The 24,240-nt window shown below is 38.6% G+C and overlaps 1 protein-coding gene across 1 annotated transcript in view; it reads left to right on the top strand.

The window, feature by feature from the left end:
- Window positions 1–24,240, top strand: part of LOC150089704 (uncharacterized) — a 364,373-nt gene that overhangs the window by 104,370 nt on the left and 235,763 nt on the right. Inside the window, exons 2-3 of the mRNA XM_090389606.1 lie at window positions 6,665–6,745; window positions 21,425–21,499. Coding sequence (XP_090245732.1) covers window positions 6,665–6,745; window positions 21,425–21,499 — 156 coding nt within the window. The remainder of the gene's footprint in view (window positions 1–6,664; window positions 6,746–21,424; window positions 21,500–24,240) is intronic.

The raw sequence follows: 24,240 nt of genomic DNA, 5'->3' as shown, positions 1-24,240 counted from the left end.
TCGTGTGGCAGGGTAATTTTTGCTCATTTTCGGAATAAATTGTACACGTATATCAACCCTACGTATCTGCCTACTGCTTTGTATCGCATGGTACGAACACGTGATGCCGTCACCGAAGTACCATATCATGAAAAGAGTAACTTTACCTAATAAAGTTACTGATGGTGTACTCTTACACATCATTACATTAGATACCAAAACACGGATTTATTCTGTGTAATTGCAAAACGATGGGAGGTTTCTAAAAGAAAAGATCATCTTCTTGCAGTCAACTATAGTAGTATTGGGTACAGAATCAGAATGGAACCTTTCGTTATACAGTATTTAGTGTTGTACTTAAACTAGCAGATAACAAGTTCTCCATTCTGATTCTCATTTTTCACTGTGCATCAGAAGTTCTTCAGCTTACCACCAGAAGAAGACGAAGAAGAAGAGGGTAACCTTGTATGTAGCAATAGCTACGATCGCTCTCCTCCCACACCGCGTGGCAAAGGCTTGGATTCGGATTCCGTCAAGATGAAGGAATTTTTATTACTTTCTTCACATCATGACCGAATTAGCCGTTTTTTGGAGGCTTGATCGCTTTCGAAGTCTCACTAAGAAAAACACGCAGACCAACCAATAACAACACTGACCTCTTATAGCCTTAGTTGCTTTGACTCAGAAACAAGCCACGAGAAGGAGAGAGTTCCCCCTTCGAATTGTGGCAGAGTTCTGTAATTAGAAGAGTAAATCCTTGTTTTAGTTTTTGACGTGCTGATGATAATGATGTGTTTTTAATTAGTGTCAACCTTGGTATAACTTAATTTGCGCATGGAGTTAGTGAATTAGTGGCACTTGAAATAAATACAGTACTGGTGGCAATCTTTCTATCTTCCGGGACAGAATAGTAGTTTCGCCACTTGTTGCTCGTTCGTAGATATCTGGATTCGATTACCTTCGACAACGGAGAAATTTATCAAGTTCTCTTCGGTCAAGGTTGCAGTCAGCCGATATCAGGAGGCGGAAGAGGAGATGGTTTCTCCCATGTGTTATTCCTGGGTTTTCATCACCCACATGTAAATCGGCCGATGAACTCACATTATTACAGTAGACATATTATAGAATTACGTCCACCTCTTTCTAGGCGATCAGCCTTTTTGTGTTGGGGGGGGGGGGGTTCCTTGGAGGATCGACTACTTCAGTCATAGTGCACCGAATTCATATAGTTCTGCCTGCGATTTTCGTCGTGTGTTTTCTATCGTGCAAGTATATGCTCACGCCGAAAAACTAAATGAGGGAAATCCTACTCCTCTGTCTAATACCAGCTAATTGCAATCCCGATTGAAGAGGCTTTAAGAAATCCTTCAGTTTCCGGTGGGATTTAAATCCAGACCTCTCCAGACGAGTGACAAATGATGAAACCACCATAATGTCACGGGTGACATTATGGTGGTTTCACTGGTGAAACGTGACTTCCTGAATCATTTAGAACTGTGAAATTTGTGAAAATTAAAACGATTACTGGAGTAAAATGGACCCCGTCGGAAAAAGAGATATCGGATTTAAGATTGAAGCTGATTTCATAAAGCGATGTTTAAACAGTCGAGTTTACTTAGTAAAATCCAACCTCTCAATGTATTTTTTTCGTTATTCGGTATTTAACTTTAACTAATTAATTTATTTCGATATTTGTTTTTAAGCAACTTGAGGCAAGAGAAATATGTGACATTGCCTAATGTACAGTCAAATTGTGAACTGCAACGCTTTCCTCTAGAGGAATGTATTTTTTACGCTTTTTTAAAATTCTTTTCTTCATAAACGGGGAGAGAGAGAGAGAGAGAGAGAGAGAGAGAGAGAGAGAGAGAGAGAGAGAGAGAGAGAGAGAGAGTGTCGGAACACGGGGCGCCTGGCTATTCTCATGACGTGTCAGCCTCTTTGATATCACGACTCATTTTACTTCGTGAGTCATCTGGGCGCATGTCATCCACTCACCTGGGCAGTCCAGTCTGACAGTTAAAATGAACACAACACTGGTTAGTACAGGAACGAGAACTGTAAAAACCCAAAATGTAAAAGGAAATCAGGGTTCAATAAAAACACAAGCGAGATAAATTTGGCTGCGAAGTACTGATATGGCTTTATGGGTTTTAACCTGTACTCTGCTCGATTGCTGACTAGAATTTTACCCTTTAATATGCTATGCATTGTACCTGCGAATATGGATTTAGTTCAAGTTATCGGCATCAAAATACCGAAAATAAACATTTACACAATCAAAAGATCGAAAATAAAAATTTCGACATCGAAAACAACGAATAGATCAAAAGGCCAATATTCATAATACGAGTAGGAAAAGTTCAAAATTTTCTTCATACCCGGAATGGAGACATCCGGGATCGCTTTAAGCTACAGCTGATTTCTGACTGCCCATCTTTTCTTCTTGTCCTTCTCACTCTTACATCTAATTACTGTATAGATTCACTGGGCCTCCCTTCATCGGCCTCCAAGCGTTGCAACATGCAACCTTACTAGTTATCAAGAAACCTTGGTTTTAAGGAAACTATATAATGCCTTGGAGAAGAAATTGTAGTGGTCCTGCACAGAAGACGACTATGGTATACAAGTATAAAAAGCATTAAGAGATATGTAAAGCTCGTAATATACAGTTGGTTATAATCATTCTTCATCATAGTCCCAGTCACAGTGTGCTTTTCTGTAGTTGGGAAAGTCCTCTAGACTTCTTCAAGGGATTTATTCAGTATGTATCATCACAAGCTTGTGTCTAGTGCAAGGTAATTTTAAGGAAATACTTTCTGATCTTTCACTTTTCCTTTTGGACCCTCTCTTCCCCATCCTTTTTTGAACTGACAGAGAGAGAGAGAGAGAGAGAGAGAGAGAGCGAGAGAGAGAGAGAGAGAGAGAGAGAGAGAGAGAGAGAGAGAGAGAGAGAGAGAGAGAGATTAGAGTAATCATAGTAATTATAGTAAATATTAATTAGAATTCCACTCTGTTTATTTTGTCTTTCCTTTGTTTAGTCACAAGTGGTTTTTGAGGAATATAATGAGAGTGATGAAGCCATTTACAGAAATATCAACTCATTCTAGGGCATGGTTTGCAGCATTCAGATCTTCTTATAACTCTATAGCATCTACTCATTTGACACGTAAACTAGATGGGTTTAAATTCTTTACAGTCACTATAGAATGTTTACATTGTAGATTAGTTGTCTCCAGTCTTTCTTGTTTGAGGATCTGTACTTAACATTTAATATTCTCTGGAATCTCAATCTTAGTCTTCCATTTCTTCCTCTTACGAAAGGGTAGAAAACTAAATAAAAATATTAATAAATAAAAATAATTGATGACAACTAACTTTGTAGTTGGGTGCTAGTCAGTTATTTTAAATATCGTAAAATAAATTCATTTTGCGACTTTTCTATTATTTAATGTTTATAATCGTTACACAGATGCATAACCCTCTACTTATATAAAGAAGAGTTATTTTTATGGGTTCTTTTTAGGGATTTTTAGTAACACGATTATAAAGGGAGTATGGAACTTTTAAGGCTACCTTTTTAATCTTAAACTTAAAGGTTTAAGATTATATTTAATTAAATTAAAGTTTAAATTTAAGTTTAAGTTTAAGACTTCGTGTACCCTATTGAAAAATGTGCTCGGAATCCCAGTCGGAGTAAAAACAAACAAACAAAAACTTTGAACCTTTTTTTTTGCTCAAACGCAACCAAGACAATGAGATATCAGTACTTTAAGTCTGTGAACTGAATGTTTTCACCTAAATTTGCGAAATCCTCGTCCGAGATCCACCAACTCAGTCACAACAAAAACAAAACCAATTTCCTCCCTTCTAGACTGTTAATCGAATCCAAGTTTTTTTTTCATATGGTGCGGAAATGAGAACCATTAATTATTGTTCATTGCTCTAGACCAGGGGTCGGCAACCTTTTTGAGTGAAGAGCCATTTTTGATCTAATTAAAAAAAAAGAGAGAGATTCCGAAGAGCCGTACTTCAGCTCAAGCTGGGGGAGGAGGGAGTTTTTTAAGAAATAGAATAGATTGGGAAGGTGTTTTATTAAAAATATATATATTTTGAAATATTATTTATTAATAATATTTCTAATTAATGTGACTTTTGCTGCTGAACTTCTTGAGCGAGTCTCTCAACATCAGAGAAGTATGCCGTAATTTTCATCTTTAAGCATGCTGAGAGACTCGCATTGTTCAGACGGTTTCTTCATTTATTTTTAATATAATTCATGTTCGAAAATATTTGCCCGCAGAAATTCGTCGAACCAAAAACTGAGAGAAGTCCAAACGCAAATATTTTCAAATTTATATACGTGTCCGGTAAGCTACACCACGCATCGAACACAATTTGGTCTTGCTTTTTCAACTCATCTATCGGCATCCATTTTTGTAGAATTGCAAGGGTAGCCTTTTGCCTCTCCAAACCCTCAATTTAAGTTTTAAAGAATTTTAGTCTTGCACTTCACATGTCCTTGATTTTTAAGTCCTCTAACTCCATTTCAAGCTTTGCTTCATGTAGGCTAAAAGTTAAAGAGCCGCAGGTTGCCGACCCCTGCTCTAGACAATAGAGCATGGGTGGCCAACGAGTCGATCGCGGATTTAATTTCGGTCGATCACGACGAATTTTAAATATACAGTTATCCCTCGATTTGTGCACCTTGTGCAATGAACTTTTTGAGATGGTTGATCGCGGCACCTTTTGAAGGAAAAAAGTAGATCGCATCACAAATTAAGTTGGCCACTCCTGCTCTAGAGGAAACAAAAAAAAAAAAAAAAATGAATAAGATGCAAAAATCATTCATCTGGACGCCATAAAAGCATCCCTTTCCTGAATAGTTTCCCATCCTGTAAGTATGCAAATCGACAGTAGAATACACCTAACTTACAGACTCGGTGATTAATATAAAAAATCTTAACCTTGATTATGACAGTATTATTGGTATTACCAATTTCCTTTTCATTTTGTTTGGTTTGGATATACACTCCACCTAAAAGTTTGGAATTACAGCATATGACAATAGTTTTCGTTAATTTTTTTTTTTAAATTAGCTATGACAATGCAAAGTTTAATATAAAAAAAACAGCACCCTACAAAGTATTTTAAGATTTTTTTATTAGGCATTGAAAAGTTTACTGCTATAAATATTCAAATGATTAATATTAACGACTATACTGATTTTTCATCAAAATGTCCTCCATGATATTTTTCCACTGCCTTGGCACGCTGGCGATTAATTTTATAATAGTGTCTTGGCTAACATTATTCCAAGCGATCTGCAAGATTTCCCATTAATTTTGTGTAGATGGGCAGACTTCACGGACTTGACGGTCTAGGGTCTCTAGACGATCCAATAAAACCTCTACTGGGTTTAATTCAGGCGATTGGGTTGGCCACACCATAATTTTCAAAACTTCTTCCTGTTGTTTATTTGCTAGAAAGTTCCTACGCTGCTTAGAGCTGATATTTCAGGTTATTGTCTTGTTATAATATAAAATTTCTTCCACAACGTCGAAGTCCAGAGGATATTGCGTGTTCAAATGTTTTTTATAGACTTCTTTTCTTAACGTTCCTCCAGTTCTGACGCTGCCACCCACTCCAGAAAAAGCAACCCCAGATCATGATGGTACCACCACTGTGCTCATTGCCATTGTGCTCATTGTGGCACCATTTTTCTTCAGTTGATCGTTTCATATAAACTCTACGCTTGGATCCAAAAATTTCAAATTTGGATTTATCAGTCCACAACTGAAGGAGCCATCAACATTGGACAACTGAAGGGTTTTTAACCCTTCAGTTGTCCAATATTAACGGCTCCTCTTATCCCAAGCCAACAGTTTCTTTCGATTTTGTTTTAATAAGGGTTTCTGGACCGCTACACGACCATGAAGTCCTGCTTGTTTAAGACGAAGTGTTACTGTGGATATGGTGACAAGGGATTTTCTCCATTCCTATTGAACTCAGCTCTGATTTCCGATGCAATAAGTCGTTGACTGCGTTTAGAAATCAGTATTATGGTCTTATCTTATGCTTCCGCGGTCGTCCTGATTGCGGTTTGTCCTTTAAACTTCTAGTCTCCTTGAATCGTCGAATGGTAGTTTGTATTCCTTTAATAGAAGAACCTAAGTTTTTCCAACACTTCTCATTATAATAACACTTCTTTTTTTAAACATTTTATTTCTTGCCATGTTTGTCACGAAACACTCAAAACTTACACCAAACACTTTCTGATCAACAGTGTTCGATTTTACAAGTTACAGCTGTTACACCTCAATTTATATTATTGCAAAACGCTCTAGAATCATCTACAATCTTCTATAACATCGAAACAATACTCCTGCTTTCTAGAATATTATAGATTCATCTACGATGTTCAACCACATTCAGGAGTCTTCTATACCTTTCTGGAACATTCTAGAATATTCTAGAAATTTCTTAAATATTATTTTAGTTTTTGATTTTTATACGTAATAGAGAAAATATTTTAATAAAAATTGGTAAACCAGTTGGTTCTATTGTAATAGAAACTTTGAAAATTTAGAAAAAAAAAAATGTTATTCCAAACTTCAGGGAATATGTGACACGTTAGGGAAAAATTTTTTCGAAGGTTGCTGATACTGTACTATTTTTCTTTTTACAGTACATTGGTAGTTTTCCAGTGGCTGGCAACGATCATGCGGCTCGAGCCGAATTCGTAAAGACGCAACTGGAGCAGTTAAGGGTAAGTGAAATCTACCCTAATCTTAAATCATTCCAAGAAATTTTTTATAATGACTAACCACAGAAGAGGTGTGACCAAGAAGCACAAGGCAGCAACTCGAATGTTATGTTAGTACTCATAGCGATCATCTTTCAGTGCCAAAGACGCTTCAAATAAGAAAAATCCAGGATCACTGCTGGAATGTGTGCAGTAGTTGAAATGCGAGACCGTACCATACTGTTCAGGAGGCTGACTTATGCCTCCAATTTTCACATAGATTGGAACGCTTAAAGGTGATCTTCGGAAGCGCAATTTCAAGAATGATGCAGAAGTTCGAAATGTGGTACATGTTTACCTCAATCTTAACTAAACACTGAGGTCAAAGTACCGTAATAAATGCGTAAAGATTACTTTGTCAAATAGTATCTTCTCGTGTTTTTATAATAAACTATTTTGAAGCCGTACCGAAAAAATATTTTGAAAATGATAGCATTCCGGAAGTTAACTCCATCATTGATGTCCTGGAATGCCAGACGAATGCATTATGCTGTATTTTTTTTAAGTTGATCGACCCATACTTAAAATTAAAATCACTTGGTGCTTAAAGCGAATTTATGGCTACTGGGATATGCTTGCTACATTCTATTAAAGACTGACAATTCGTAAACGAGTGTAAATTGTAGGGTTGTTTTGCCTGCGCTCCTTCTAGAAGTACTCTGTATACAGAGTACTTCTAGGAGAAGGATAATGGACTATTAGGCATGACTTAAGACCGTTACGCCGTTTATCTCTGGATCTCTTCGGTTTTGCAAACTAACAGTGATGTCTTGGGACAGGCCACCATGACACCACCATTTTCAACCAAGTTTAATGTACCTTTATGTACAGAATTGCTGTAATGAATATGAATTGTAGATGTAAACGGAAAAGCTGGAAATATAAGTACACAGATATTACTTGTACATTTGTACCATTGTGTATTTGTACCTTGAAGAACAACATAAGAAATACGTCATCATGCTGTTTCATTAACAAGTCCCACCCATCGTACTATTCTCCCAGATGTTAGTGACATCTAGTAGGAGAAATGGGAACTAAGATTAAGAATCACACGCTAGTCCACCATATAAACCAGTGGTCGTCAACTGATGGTTCTGGAATTCTGTGCAATAGTTTTAATCCAGTTCCTTTTTCCTCCTGGGGGCACTTTTGGACACTTTACAGAATAAGACTAATTTTATTATGCTTTCTCTCAATATTAAAATATCGCCAAAAGGTAGTCAGTACGTGTATCCTTGAGGTAATGAAAGCACTTATTTTTCTTTTTATTAATGAAAACCCCAAACGTGAAAGGTATTAGAACTCAATACTGTTCATAGATTGAACAGCAGATAAGTAAAATGTAAAGGTGGGGGGAACATGTATGAATTAATGAAATTTTTTGGATGTGGTGTACACACAGCAAGAATATAACGCAGCCTCGATTGTGTCCACCGCATACACTTCTCGAACTCCCTCCAAACACTAGCTGGCAGAATAGACGCAGCGAGTGACTTTAGTTGATTCGGATACCTTCTAGAATAAAAGTTACCAATAAGTTCGATCGTCCAATGGACCGAATCTAGCGGCTGGCTGCAAAATATACAGCCATGCTGATATAATAATACAGGCTTGCTCCGAATACTGCCTTCTGGCTAGGAGGGCTACAAATATACATAGACGACCGAACAAATACGTATACATAAAAACAAAAATGCGATGTATATCTGTAAATATACATCGTAACATTTACGTATATACATAAACCGTTTCACAGAGGTGAAATGCTCTGTAACAGAAAATACAGATAAACTGAGTGCTCTCTGTATATAGAGTACATATAGTACTCTCTAACCGTTTGCTGAGTACAGAGAACTCAGCAAACGGTTAGAGTTGTAGAGTGCGATATGTGTTCTTTATGATTAGGTTGTAGTAGGTCTTGTCTGCACAGAGTCTCTCGGTATCAATTTTTAGAGCACTGAAGATCTTGAGAGTGTTTCTGAGGAACATCCGGCCGATGCACGTTAGACTTCTCAAGCTGCTTCTCAGTGGCAGACGATCACTACCGTTGTTCCTTCCCTGCCGAGGGGTAATGGTAACCACATCTGAGATGTTTAGAGAAGAGATTCTCCCAGTAAGTAGCTGCGCGAAGATACGCAGGTTCCTGGTAAGGATTTTTTGTTTCCACGGGGTAGTGTCCAAGTTATTATGAAGAATAGCACCTGAGATAGTGAATAATGTTTCTTCAGGCAGGTTTCAGGTGTAACTCATATGAAGATGCGAGACAAGCTTGGCACCATCCAGAGTTCAATGTTAATGGCAACCTGCCGAGTGTGTACAACGGTCTCCACTTCTGCCATTCAGGTCATCGCGGGAGCCCCTCCGCTCGATCTGTATGTCATCTTCCATGGGTTGTGCTTTCAAATTAGGAGGAATATCCCAACGAGGATCCATGACGTTGAGGTTAACCTGGATGCTAACCCTAAGGCTGAAATGATCCGTTGCTACAACGAGATCCTCAACATTTGGCAAACTCAAGGAATACCTCAACACTGGGCATTATCACAAGAAGATTCCTACCTGATGAGAAAGATAAAGAGAAGCGATCGTCCCATACATGCCCCAGGTAAAGGTGGTGATTGATAGATTTAATTCTGGTGAACAGCGGAACTTCATTCACTGGTTTGGTTTTTGTGATGGACAGTTGGGCTGATTTGAGGGGATTAAGCTTTAGGACAGTTGCTCCAAGGTAAACCTCCAGCTGCTTCATTTGGTTAACACCATGCAACAATCTGAGAATCGCCTTAGATTGTTGCTTCTGATCCTTTGTTTGTAGGAAAAACTTCATATCATCCGCATAGCACAGAAATTTATCTGATGTGGCAAGAAATGGTTGTTAGGAATATGAGATCTTGCTGGGATGCCCTTCATAATTTCAAAAGACATCACTAACACTGCATGATGAAAGAGGAAGCGGTTACCGAGACTTTACTCCAGAGACTAAACATAAGTTTGTCCGCTTCGAGCTTCCGATAAGGAAACTGGTGGTATTGCACTGGATGATGAGTCTTCTACCACCTGTATTATCCTCGGTGACGGTATAGTGGTATCACCACTTGTCATTCGTTTGGAGAGGTCTGAGTTCGATTCCTGTCGACGACTGGAGAAATTTCTAAAGTCCTCTTCAATCGAGGCTGTAGTTAGTCAATCTCAGGCGGAGAGAATAGGGTTTTCCCCGTGAGTGATTCCGTAGTTTTCAGCCCGTACAAAATGCAAATCGGCCCATGTGAATACACACTTCTACAGACACAGCGAAAAAAAAATACGGATTTGGGTAACGCCCGGGGACTGTTAAAATAACAGTTATTATAATTATTACCTAGTATTTCCTGGTGGAAGAGAGGAGTGACATTCCTCTGTGTCATGTGAATGCCACCCCAGTTTACGTTGGTTGAACTTGGTTCCCACTGAGTGGCCGTGTTCACTAACATTGCCTATGAAGGAGCATCGAGGGTCATAAGGATAACCGGGAAATCCAAAAACTGGTTTAATCCACAGATAAAATATGTCTTTCGTAAAAAGTTACAGAAACTGGCTGAAGACAGGACATCCTAATGACTACATTCTGTACAAAAAAGAGTGCTCACTTTATAAAGCTGAAAAGACAAGCACATTACGCAGCTGTATTATCAAAGCTCAAACAAGGAAAAAGGATCGTTGGTGATAACAGACAAAAAGGGTCTCATGACTACCGGGGTCTTTACCGAATGGTCCAGAAAGACATTTGGACAACCTCCCGCGCCCAACCAATTAGCAACCAAAGAAAACAGGAAGAGGATAACTGACCTCCTTCATCGAATCGCAGAAAAAGAAGAATCCGTTTCAAACTTACTAAGAAAGATACCTCTAACAATAATCACAATTACCAAAGAAAACCGCGTGAAAGCCATAAATGAACTTCCTAATAAAGCAACTGTTGGTCCTGATAACTTCCCTCTTTTCATGGCAAAAATCAGCAGTCCTTACATTATTGAGGACTTACATCAGAGTTTCAATGAAATCATTCAAAAAGGTACTCTCCCGTGTATATGGAACAGCTACATAGTCAGGCCCATTCCCAAAATAAAGAAACCAAAAAACGCCAAAGACTATAGACCCATAGCCATAACCCTTCTCTCAGCTATCACCCAACACTGCTTCGGGCATCGTCCTCTGCACCTACACTCCGTCTTATCTGGAAGATCAACCGTCACAAATCTCCTTGAGACCATTTTCCAGATGCAGAAAGCTCTCAACAATAAAGGAACAGCTCGATATTATCTTCCTAAACATATCCGCAGCTTTTGACAATATCTCGATAACGACTCTGGAACAAATTTTATCTTTTTAATTCAAAATACAAGGCAATCTCCTGAAGATTTTATGCAACATTCTGAAGGAAAGACGCCTCATAATCTGCAATGACGATTTTATTGCCCACTACTCCATTTCGCTGGGAGTTCCATAGGGAGGCGTTCTCTCCTCATTTTTATTTCCTGCAGCTCTGGAACCATTTTTTTGCATCCCATAAAGGCAACTTTATTGCATATGCTGATGACCTGAAATTCTTTGTCAAATCTAAAGATCTACAACAAGTTAAGCAAACAAATCAACAAGCCAATAACACAATAAATGAACTGGAGCATTATCTCGACTGTATTGGACTACGTTTAAACCCAAGCAAATCTGTCCAGATGATAATTACAAAGAAACGAAGATAGAAAGATGGGCAAAGAAGACACTCCATGGCAGACACTACAATGACCTCCATCAAGATCACATCGATAACATTGCTTCCAATGCATGGCTCACAAGCGGGACGCTTTTTCCTGAGACTGAAGGAATCATACTGGCCATCCGAGACCAGGTAATCAACACCAGAAACTATAGAAAATACATCGCAAAGGAGCCCGGAATGTCAGATGACACATGTCGACGATGTCACCTGGCCTCAGAAACGATCCAACACATCACCGCGGGGTGCAAGGTGATCACCCAGACTGAGTACACTCTGTCTGGGTGATCACAAGGAACTCCAGAAAGTCGCAATCCTGAACACCTGTAGGATAGTCAGAGATTTCCTCGACCGACAGTAACACCAGACATTACAACCACCATGTGTACTTGGTAGCAGTACCCGTCACGGAGTAGAATCCCCCAATCAGGTAAAAATAATATAAGAGCAACAACAATAATAAAGTAGGTACAGTGTTTCAACCCGTGCACATGGGTCGGTATATCCGGGGTTACAAACATCCTCATCACAGCAAAAGCAAAGGTGCAAGAAGAGGATTTGGTTGTCGTAGAACGATCGGACGTTACCCAAATTCGCTCACTTAACTCAAAAGTAGGACCTGAATATTAGTTTCCATCAGTGATTTAGACGTTCGGGTAGCCTTAAGCTGTCATACCTGGCAGGATGTCAGTAACAAGCCTCAACGACCGTCTCAGAGGATACGCAAAAAGAATGAAGAAAAAACTACACTGCTGTTTTAAAATTATTAATTTAATTTTATGTTATGTAAACAAATGTACATAAATCGTCGTGTTTACGAACAATATTCTCGAATGAAATTTCTTTTAGTAAAGAATGAATTATTATTATTATTTTTTTAGTTTTTAAAGTTGCTTAACAAGTATTGCGTTTTGTAAAATTTTAAATTTCAACCCCATTTGCCAAAGTGCCTGGATATAAAAATTCTTTTCACACAAGTATTACAATACTTTAATTAATCGAAATATGAACTGGAAAAAAAAATCCAACTTTATATAATGTATTTTAAGTAGGCCTAAAATACCACACTGTTGAAATATCGTAAAACAAAGTGAGGGGAGGGATCCAGTCTTCCGGAAGGCTTCGAGTGCATCTTTTGAAATCTCATAGAGAGCTTCACTATTTGGAAATGCAGCTTATATAGAGAGCGCATTTCTACAAAAAGTTCTCTTTCCGGTATATATTGCCCTCGTTGTAGCACAGTGCATATAAGCACTGTCCTCCCCACACGGGTGGAACAGGCTTGGGTTCGAATCCCATCAATTAAGCAAGGAATTTTTATGGGCGTTGTGAAAAAAAGAAAAGAAAAAGGAGTTAGTCGGTCTCAGTCAAGGGTTGCATGGTTTTTATTCTGGAAATGAAACTGGTTTTTCTTCAGCAGACAGACAAATCGACTATGCGACGCACGAAATTAATTTGCAGATTTATACGTGTAATATGGTTTAAGCTGCTGATGGGCTTTATATAGGATTTAAATCCTACAGCAGCTACAACAGATATGTATAAGATGATTTTCTTCTCATGAACAAGAAAGAGTAATTTTTTCTCTCTGTATTTCTTTCAAATTAATATAAATCGTTGCCTTCAATGTTCTGTGTTTCGTTATGTTCAATGTTGTATCGATTATTTCTTGCCTTTTATAAATATCGAGTTCATGAAAACCCGAAATTATTGCTGGAGGCATTGGATTTTGAGATACTGGTTGGCAGAATTTTGTACCACTCATTTCATTAAATCCTATACATGAAAGATGCACACGCCAGATCGTTCTGTAACCCCGCGGTAGATCGAAAGATGTTACCTTTCCTTTTTCCAGCTTTTATTCAAACAGGATCTCGGAAAAATCTTAACTCATTAACCAAATAGGGAAGGGGGAGAGTTCATTTCATTCAAAGTACCTCAGCCACTCACGTAAGACAGACGAAACGTCCGCATCATTAATATTTCCGAAGGACGAAACAGTTTGCCATAAATAAGCCGGTGACCGTGACCCACATAAATTGGTACGTTTTCTTTCCTTCTCGTTGATCTTCCCCTCTGTACTCTCCCCATACTTGAGCGTCCTGCTTATATTTCACTTCCTTTGGGGTCATTGCTCACTTTAGCATGTCTGACTACGTGGTGTGTGGCGTAAACGATCTGCGATTTTAATGCTTGGAGGATCTTTCACTGTTCATGTTTTAGTGCAGTTATTTTCTTACCTTTAAATTTATTTTGTTTGCAGTAGATATACGCGTGTCGCTGACTAAAGGTCTTGGTCATTGCGATTTTGCGTGTCCAAGTGGACAAAGGGAAGGGTTATGTTTTTAATTTCCACTGGAAATTTGGCAAGGCATTAACCTCAACGGTTGACAACTTGATTTCTGGTTAAAACAGAATAATATAATTTATTTAGGACAGAAAATTCGCGTTTGAATTAGTTTTTATCTCTATAAGCACTACATCAGACACTTTTTTTTTTTGGTCCAGAAAAACAGGCAAATCGACCAGAGAACACACTCAATTTACAGACATCACATAAAAACGGGTATATGTAAGAAATTACGGGTGGCCCTAATATAATAATTTGAATAATTTTTTGTAAGCACTGCACTTATCAGTTGGAAATTTTTTAATATTTTTTATTTTTTCCTGTTGTGTCGCAAGTTGGTGTAGATTTTGTTCTTCCAGGACTAGAAGCAAAATGTGTTTGACGAGGATGGAACAGAAAACTATTGTTAATCACGGATGTTCAAGGAAAACATTGGTTTATTATGTTGGGTTCTTTTTGGTATGCAAGTCTCGAATCTTTGTCGTGCATACGTACGAGGGATTTCCGAAAAGTAAGGTAACACATTTTTTCCCCCTTAATAATGGTGAAAGGGAATGAGGTGGAACGCGGTGGACAGATAGCCCGTTAATAACGTTCAAAAAGTGCAGTGTTGCCTCAAAGCAGATTCCAGTTGCAAAATGGCGGCTACCGTGCGTTTTTGAAAACAGGCGAATTGCACAAATAGTGAATATGAGTAAGTCGTGAGTTCACGAAATTGTTCACGATGTTCTTGGCTTTCGAAAGGTGTGCTGCCGTTGGGTTCCCGACAATTGTTAGAGACAAAGCAAAACGCATGTGGATGCGTCTGGAGAACCTGTTGCGATACAGTGACGAAGGAGAGGATTTTCTCGCTCGCATAATCATAGCAGATGAAACGTAGGTTCATCACTTTTACCCCGGAGAGCAGACAAGACTCCATGACCTGGAAACATCCACAATCTCCTGTGCGCAAAAAATTCTAAACTGTTCCTAGTGTCCGAACAGTCATGGCTGTAGTGTTCTGGGATCGCCAAGGCGTTCTGTTGGTGGATTTCTTGACGAAGGGAGGAACAATTAATGTTCCTCCTTCCTCCCTTCGGAGGAACATTAATGGAAGGGAGGAATAACGGAAAAACTGAAAGCCAACATTCGACGCAAACGACCAGCACTCCTGACAAGCGGCGTGATTTTGTTGCACGCCAACGCAACTCCACACACTGCCCACACCACTAGTGAGTGGTTGCGCCGTAATCGTTGGGAAGCTCTGTCACATAATAATAATAAATAATAAATTTTCTGTTTATACTCCGGGACGACCAAACGGTCAGAGGAGTTCACAAGATAGACAGATTACAAGAAACAGCACCGTATTCAGTAGTCACGGGCTTGAACCCCGGTCACTCAAGGCACGTGTACTTATGCACCCGCGCGCCTGACCACGGCGGCCTCCCCTCTACAGCCCAGACTTAGCGCCTTCAGACTTCCATTTGTTCGGCCCTCTGAAAAAACATCTTTCAGGAAAGAATTTCACCACGAATGAGGAAGTTCATCAGGCGGTGCGATGTTGGTTACTGCGGTGGGCACGGACTTATTCAGTACTAGTATTGATAAACTGATCTATCGTTGGGACAGGTGCATCAATAAAACTGGAGACTTTGTGGAGAAGTAGTGCATGTTCACTTATTTCTTGGTGTGTAATTTCAATTTCGTATTATTAAACATCATCGAGAGAAAAAATATGTTATCTTACTTTTCGGAAACCCCCTCGTATATTTTCAGGGCAGTTGTGCATATTATACAAGCTGAAAAATCTGGAAAAACTACAACTCGGCAAGCAGACCATCAACAGAAAGCAGACCGTCAACAACAAAGTATTTTTTTGACAAAAAGTTAAAAGTAATTTTGGAAACCAGTGTAGTTGAGATGCGCTATTTCTTGTGAATTTCAGCTACTGGTTTCCAAAACTTATGTAAAAATCACAGGACGGAGCATGTAGCAGGCACTCGATTGTAAATGGTCTTTAATGAGCCCTGCAGATTGGTAAACGAATACGGCTATTCGAATGGTCAAACGCGAGTGTACAGAAACGTTTGATTGAATATGGTTGAATCCTATGTGACTACGAAATCCGGTGATGTTCTTGTATTTTCTCTGTCTTGTGTCAACTATTTTGACCTTATGTGATCGTCAAAGAACAGAAATTTGATATATTATTCATTTATTTGATGGTAAAATAATAATGAATGCACTTGAACAAATTATGGACGATAACAAACTGGCTACGAGTGAAGTTATGGCCTGAATGTCAATTGCTGGTAAATGCAGGATATGATCCCCTCAGTGCGATACAGAACTTATAGCAACACTGTGTTGTTGATGAGGCTGTCAAGAAGCTTGGTAAGAGGCCTGCTGTTCCACGAGAATACTTCTACGCTCATTATGGAGATAGTTGAGAGGTAGCAATATGTCTTCCAAGAGTATCCTAAGAATGAATGCTTTATAGAGCTGAACGATCGCGCTGGCCACGCCATAAGGATAATGCCACGCCACATTCATTTCAAGATAGCTTCTTATTCTTTGGAATTTTTGTCACATCAGCTACTTACGTCATCGAGTGCTATTCTGGTAATCTACTTCATAGGGTTTGTTGTGTTGTTGTTGTAGTAGGATTTTAGGAGCATCGGCGACTTAGGCCCTGTTGCTTCATGTATATTGTCTGTAAATTGCGTGTGTTCCGAGGTCGATTTTCTGTTTGCTGGACGAAAAACCCGAGTTTCCGGGAGAGAAAACCATGATGCTACCTTCGCCTGAAACCGACTAACTCAGCCACTTTGTGAAAAAGACCCATAAAAATTCCTCACGTCATCGACGGGGTTTGTTGTGTATTATATGTGTACAAGTGTGTGTTCACAGGCATATTTCGTGGACTGAAAAACCACATGCAGATCAGCCCGTCAACCGCGACTGACAACTATTGACAACCAGACATCTGCCAACCTTGTTCTCGCAGTTAAGCACAGTGGAAAATCATATTCTCTTAAACCGGGATGAAAAAGGTCTGGGTTCGAATCTCATCAATGATTCCAGGTATTTTGATGGGCTTTTTTCTCTTGGAAACTTTGGGTTTTATCCAGAAGATAATACAGTTTGCAGATGGCATACACGGCCTTGGTTGTTGCTTGCCTTGGAGCATAGAGTCAAATAGCAACAACAATCACCACTACCATCAACATCTTTGAATATATAAAGGTATCTTCACTGCATGTTCTCGACATATCTAGGAAATAAAAATTTTAAACTAGTGACTGCAGTACGTAATTAAAAATTAGCAGCAAATCTTTCTAAGTGCGCTACTTGTTTCAAGTAACCACCATGTAGTGGTTGCACCTGAAGAGGTGTAACTACTTCAGTTTTATTACAGATTTAGAAGGAGTTCTGAAGTGGCTAAGGCCATAAGACATCAGTATATCGTGTCTGAAATTACTTGTATTCTATGATCCTGTTTTACAGGATGGAAAACCAGTTTCTAAAATAGTATAAAAGTCTGAGATAATTCATTGATGAACGTGAAAGGATAGTGTAAAAATGCCACTTTTTAAGTTTTTGGAAGAAATACTAGAAATATATTGGAAGAAAGGGCAGACAGAGATCTTGTAAAAGTCGATGGAAACTTATGAAACATTGTCAATACAGTAAGTACATAGAAATTGGGAGCTGGTGTTCGAATCGAAAATAAATAATGTATACCCTTTGCAAGTTGAGAGATATTTATTTGAACTGGCCCACTTGGGAATAATGGTAAATCCCTTTGAAGAGATAAAAACTCATATTAAGGCCACCCAAGACCGAACTTATAAGCCCGTGTGTATTATATCCATAAATTGCGTTTGCCGATTGTCTGTTTTTCTGGACAAAAATCACGAGTTTCCAGAGATGAGAGGAAACTTGCTATCCACACCTGAGATCGACTAAATTCAGCGACGGAATGAAAAATGCCCGTAAAAGTTCCTGGCGTCAATGATCGGATTCGAACGCAATCTGTTTTCCACACGGTGTTGGGAAGGATGGTTATTATAACCACTGTGCTACCGCGAAGACCCTTTGAAGAGACAGACAATCTTCTACATCTTAGAACGAAGTAAATTAATTAAAAAGATAAAATAATGTCTGAAGTTTGATAGAAAAAGAAGTGTAATGCTTAATGTCGAATTATAATTCCAGGTAACCCCTCAAACATGAGTTGACGTTTCCTTTAAATGCTTGAATTACATTCTAACACAAATGGACTTAAGATGGACTTAATATGATTCTATCACAAATGGACTTAAAAACCATGCGAATTTTTCTATTTTTTTTGTTCGCATTGTTATCGTGATTATCCATAATAATCCAGGCTGAATAATATACTACACAAATGTTTGTCTTTTACGTGGGCGCCTCTTTATGGCCTGAGTAGCCTTGGCACTAACCCAAAAGAACCTAACCTAGTCCAACTTGGGTAATTCCAAAAACATTCAGTCGAGATTTTAATACTCCGGAACCTCTTCTTCTCACTGGAGCAGAAGCGCGTCAAGAGTCCTATTGTTAAACAGCGAGTAAACGCGTGGTAACAACAGACCCAAGCCAATAAATAAAAATAAATTGATAAAAATAAATAAACTAATAACGAAATATTGTATTTTATGTACTATTCTGTCGTTATATTGTGGCGCCATCTAACGTGAATCTGAAACAACAATTTGTCAAGTATTTTGTTAACATCACAACTGTGCTTTCATTGTTTCGTGCCGGTGTTCACATTTATTCATTTATTAATAAATAAATGAACAAATATTTTATTTGTTTATTCATTTATTAAGTACATGGTGGAGAAGGGATAGTTTCTTACTAGAACTGTTTCATTTTTAGAATTTGTTAAAGCTATTTTATGGGTTGAATAAGTTTTAAGATGGAGTCGACAAATTATATTATTATTAGATAGGCTGGACAAATGAAGTGAGTAATTTTTTGTTGTTGTTTGCTGCTGTATAAGTTACTTCCTCGCATAATTTTGCCACTACTAATAATGTTTACATAATATGTATAGACAGGTCACGCATAATATGACAATATATCAATAGGACAAAATAACAATAGGAAAATAAGTTAATATAATATGAATAACGAATAAGAATTTTGTGAATAAAAGATAATTATTCGTGTGAGGCTAATTACAATTGATTATACACAAGAAAACCATCGGTGGACATGGACAACTATTTACAACCCCTTGGAGGGGAGGAGTATTAGATGGTGATACGAGGCATACACAGGAAGCATAAAAAGTGGCTGACAGGCAGCAGTAGCAGCAGATGCTGGTTCCATACGCTTCACTATTCAAAGCCAAAGGATACAGGCAATCCCAAGGTTGGTGATATGAGGATCTGTAAGGTTGAATATGCGGAAGGGGTCACATTATCAATACAGTAAGTACTGTACAAATAAATTTGGGAGCTGATGTTCGACTTTGCATGCCCTTTGCAAGTTGAGATGTTTCTTTGAACTGGCCCACTTGGGAATAATGGTAAATCCTTTTGAAGAAATAAAAACTCATATTAAGGCCACCCAAGACCGAAGTTATAAGCCCATGTGTGTTGTTTTAACATAAATTGCGTTTCTAGATTGCCTGTTTTTCTGGACAAAAGTCACGAGTTTCCGAGGGTGAGGGGGAAACTTACTGTCCACACCTCAAAGATAGAATGTGCTTCGTATATTTTTCTCCTTTACAAAATTGTGCTTGTCAGCATCAGTTTTATTGAGGGTGTTGAGCATTTAGTTTGGAAGGAATCTGCCAGAGTGATAAAGTCTGTTCGTGTGACTGACGATTATTGTAGAGGATAAAAGTCGACGTTGTAGGATGCTCCAGGAAAAAGAGTCCAAGATGTTAGGTTGGAAGATAGATCCTAATAGCTTTTGTCCTTGAATGTGATTTTGCTTTCATTAATGTAGATTGACGAGGCAGCTGCCAGTGATAGTGATCCTGAGATTTCGATAGAGTTTGGCACTGGTCCACTTCAGTAGCCACTACTCTCCAGCGTAAATTATCTTCATGTTAGAACGAATTGTTAAGGCTCAAATTTCAGAATCGTAGAGAATTTCTGAATAAATTGAAAGGACTAGGAACCACGTAATGATGGAAGGGTTTTGAACATGCAGAAGTTGCTGCTTGACAGCCTAGAAGTTACTACGTCAATATGGTTGACGAATGATATTTTGGCATCAAATTCTCATCAAATTATGAGATATCTCATAATATGCTTGCCAGCCGCTTTTTTTTTTTTTTTCTCGGATTCCCTGCGGATTCCTTACAAAGTACGTTCGTTCTGTACGAACCAACTACGTACTTAGCTCCACAGCCTCAATTTTCCTGAGATCTGCAGCACATAAATCAAACATCACCAACAGCAATCAGATCTCCTGTTGTATGGTGTAGTGAACATCGTAATTGGTTTGCAGATTAGTAATCGGGTTTATGAGGTGATGAATCTAGCTATATCCTATTCTGAGTCGATGGGTGGGTGTGTCTTGGGGAATGTCTGAAGTTGGAATGCATTCTGCCAACGATGAAGTTGAGGAGATGGAAATATAATGGTAGTTGTGCGGGGAACCATTATCACCGACTCCCATCTTAGCATTTTGATAATGCCATGCTGCCTGTGATGTGATGTGGCTGTTCTTTGGAACAGACCCATGTTAGAATCAATAGGATAATGACTCATACCATATCCCCAGTGCTGTTCGAAGACGGTTGATAGACATGATTGTGGAAAAGTTGGATTGGCCGGCGCAGGGTCTCGGTTTGAAGCGTGTGGAACACCAGCGATAGAGTGAACTGGAATATCGGGTGAGGGGCAGACCAGCAGGCCCCACATTGTAGCTTAACTGATCACTGTTCTGAAGGAGGAAAGGAGGACCATTTTCACTGAAGTCTATCGTTCGTTGGCGAAAAGCTCATCCTATAAGTGGACTGTGTTATAGTAAATAAAGGGGGGAACAACAGGCTGTCGAAGTGGATAGTAATGCCATCGATGTGTAACCTACATGTATGAGGATACTTTTTGGAGGGTAGTGAATACCTTGTGTTCTAAACGCACGTAATTCCGCGAAATTTCATATTTTTGTACTCCTCTGATGCTGTGTGGCCGTCCTGAAGTATAAAAAAAAGAAAAATTTTCTGAATATGTTTAGGTTTTCTGTTTTCGAGTAAAAATTTAATAGCACAATTTAATAGCATAAGGATCTTTAAATAGATATTTTTTATAAATGAAGGAAAAATAAACGACATTCCAAGCATGGTACAGACACTAATTGGAGTTCAGTTTCCGTTATGGGAGAGCGTTGCTCTTCTTTCCCAAATACTTCACTTGAATTTAAACATTTGGGTATATTTATTTTTGTCCCGTCAGCCGAGAAATGAAATATAATTAAAAAAAAAAAGTTCTGATGATTCCCATTTGTTTCAAGAACCCACTCTGTCTTTTAGTAAGCGTTATCTGAATTACACTTTCTCCTGTTTCAGGAAACTACAAGAAAGAAGCAGGTTGTCATGGCAATTTCTCTTACTGGGATCAAGGTTTGCAGTCCTAACGGTCAGGTGAGTAATATTTATTTAATACAATTTTAGAAACTACCTATCCGGACACGAGATGGCAGCACTATGCACCATTCAGCCATAGCCATTGTACTGTATTTTCGTTGGCACATAATGCATTGTGATACGTACGAACTGCACTTCAGAAGTGAGTTAAAGTAGATTTAACAAACGTGTGATGCTGTTAAAACAGTCTTAAACTGAATTAACTTAACTGGAGTTCAGTCTACGTTACAAGGAAGAGTGGTTCTTCTTTCTTAATTGCTCCACTTTAATTTAAACATTTGGGTGGGAGAATAACGCTATAAAAACGTATCTTTCAAAATAATTTCTGAAATATTTCCTGGGCACTTAATTTCGTACTCTGTAATTTCTAGAATATTATCTTAATTGGAATTTTGTATATGTACACTCACACGCAGACACAGTGTCGGCCAAATAAATTCCATCGCTGTAAATTTTCTCTCGAAAGCATTACAATCGAAATAATCGCACCTACAGCCTCAATTTTTTTGTATTCTGATGTAAAACGATTATCATTTTGTTGATACGAAAATAAATTAAAAAATAAAAACTATTTAGACATATTTATTTACAAATAATCTTAGAAATTCACTGCAGTCCATATGAATGCCTTTTAATTGTGACTAGTGTTTGAAAATAACATTTTGTAATAAGATGGAAAAAATCTACCATACCTTTGGTCTTCTGTAGCAGACATTAGTATTTTGTTGGCATACCACGAGCTTTAATTACTGCCTTGCACCTGTCTAGCATGGATCTTGTGTATTGATGTAATCCTTGATGTAATTGCTGCTTAGTTCGTAGAATTAGGCAGGAATGATGGTTTCTTGCAATGTTATCTTGTGTGATGGTTTCACTTAAGCAGTTTTCGATCAGATTCAAATCGAAACTATTTCCTGGCCCTGATATTTGAAGTCTTGCACGTGCTGCACAAACTACACATCCATCCCATCAAAAGTGCACTCTCAGTAAGTACACTTCTTCAAACTCATTTACAAATGCATCATTCACATTATTAAAAATAATAGAAGAAAATTTTTTAAACAATGTTTTAATAAGTAAATGAATATTTTTATATTCTTATTATGATCTTATCTTTATACACAATATTTTGTATATAATATGCACTATCATACATAAACAAAATACAATACTTTGATCAGGAATTTACATACTGAAATATCTTAAATGAAAGATAATCGCAATGATCTTTTGGTAGGAGGATGAATAATTGTGTGTGCGTCTCTATATTCGTAATGTTTTCCTGAACTTTTTGATATGTATACTAATTTCTTGTCCCTTCTGTTGAAATAACTAGTTTTACGGTGGCTTGTCTGTTTAAGAAATTGGTAGGAGATAAGTTATTGATTTCATTTGCAAACTCAAAAACGAAACAAACAGCAGTCGAATTGGGCTTGATCCATGCTATCAGAAAGAACAAAGAAACTGAATTCCTCGAGATAAAAACTTTTGTCGATGCAGATTAAAAACAAGAACTCCTGCATACTTGGCAGGAATTTGTCTGCCAAGTATGCAGACAAATTCCTGCCAAGATTCCACTAAAGTTCTGCCTTTAGTGGAATCATCCCAATGGATGATTCCACAAAAGGCAGAACTACCAGCTATTTCTACCTAGCTTCTCCTACCTCAACTAACAACGACTTGATTGGTTCTTCCCTAATATACATGCTACCTTTCTTCTGACAGGACATGGGTCATTAATAAAGAGACTAGGACTTTAGGCCTATAAATGATACCCATTGTGTATGCTGAGAACTGGAGTAGTGGCACCACATAATGCACTCTGTAACATCTACCTGTACCTACATAACCAACTCTTACTGGATCTAAATTTAACTACACTCAGTCCGGAAAGCAAACTGCTTAATCAAATAAGCGTTTCTAGCTTTTAGCAGGTATGCCTCTGCAGTCTTTCAGAGGGGCTGGTATCACATCTCCATGTCTGATCCGGCAAATCAGACATCCAGACCAGACGTTCCTTAGACCACTCTGCCTCGCCTCGCATCGCATCTGCTCTTCTCTCAGCACCAGCCGCAACTGAATGACCACCCAATTGGACATCCTCCTCTTGGAAATGACGAAAATGATTTGAAAGCACCATCATACTCACTTCTTCCAGCTGAATACCCTTGTGGGATTTGACGGCCCTTCTAATGGTCAATCCCTGCTCTGCACCACCCTGATCATTCCATATGAAAAGTCTCCAGTACGAGTGAATCAGCTTTTCCATAGCCAAGTTCAACTAATTTCTCAACCTCGCTTCCCAGATTCCTTGCAGCAGGCAGAACGTTTACTCACGCTTTTGCGCTTTCTCTTTCTTTCTTTCACCCCACGCTCTTCTCTAGGGACATCCTCATCCTGCACTAAGCATTTTCCCCTCTATTTTTGTCTTGGTGGATGCCTTCCGCTCTGCTTCCATCCTATGCCTTCCCGGCCTTCATTTTAAAATGCTCCTTTCAGCTGGCTCCCTTTACTCTTTCTACTGTCTGTGGTCTGGCTCTCTACGCCGTGGACGGATACTGGGAGGTTTCTTCTTGGTGGTTGTGCCCAGTGGCGTATTCAGGTATCATCGTAAGGTGGGGGGCATGGCGACCAGGCTTTTGAGTTTTTTAGAACGCCTCCTGCATTCTTTTTCTTTAATTTAAAATTTTTGGTTAAGAAAGGGTATATGCCCCCTCTGCCCACCCCTGAATACGCCC

The sequence above is a fragment of the Mastigoproctus giganteus genome, chromosome 2 (genome assembly GCF_048544385.1).
Source record: "Mastigoproctus giganteus isolate SK-2022 chromosome 2, ASM4854438v1, whole genome shotgun sequence".
NCBI lineage: Eukaryota > Metazoa > Arthropoda > Arachnida > Uropygi > Thelyphonidae > Mastigoproctus > Mastigoproctus giganteus.
Note: the sequence above shows the minus strand (reverse complement) of the source record. Positions and strands in the feature narration are given on the sequence as shown.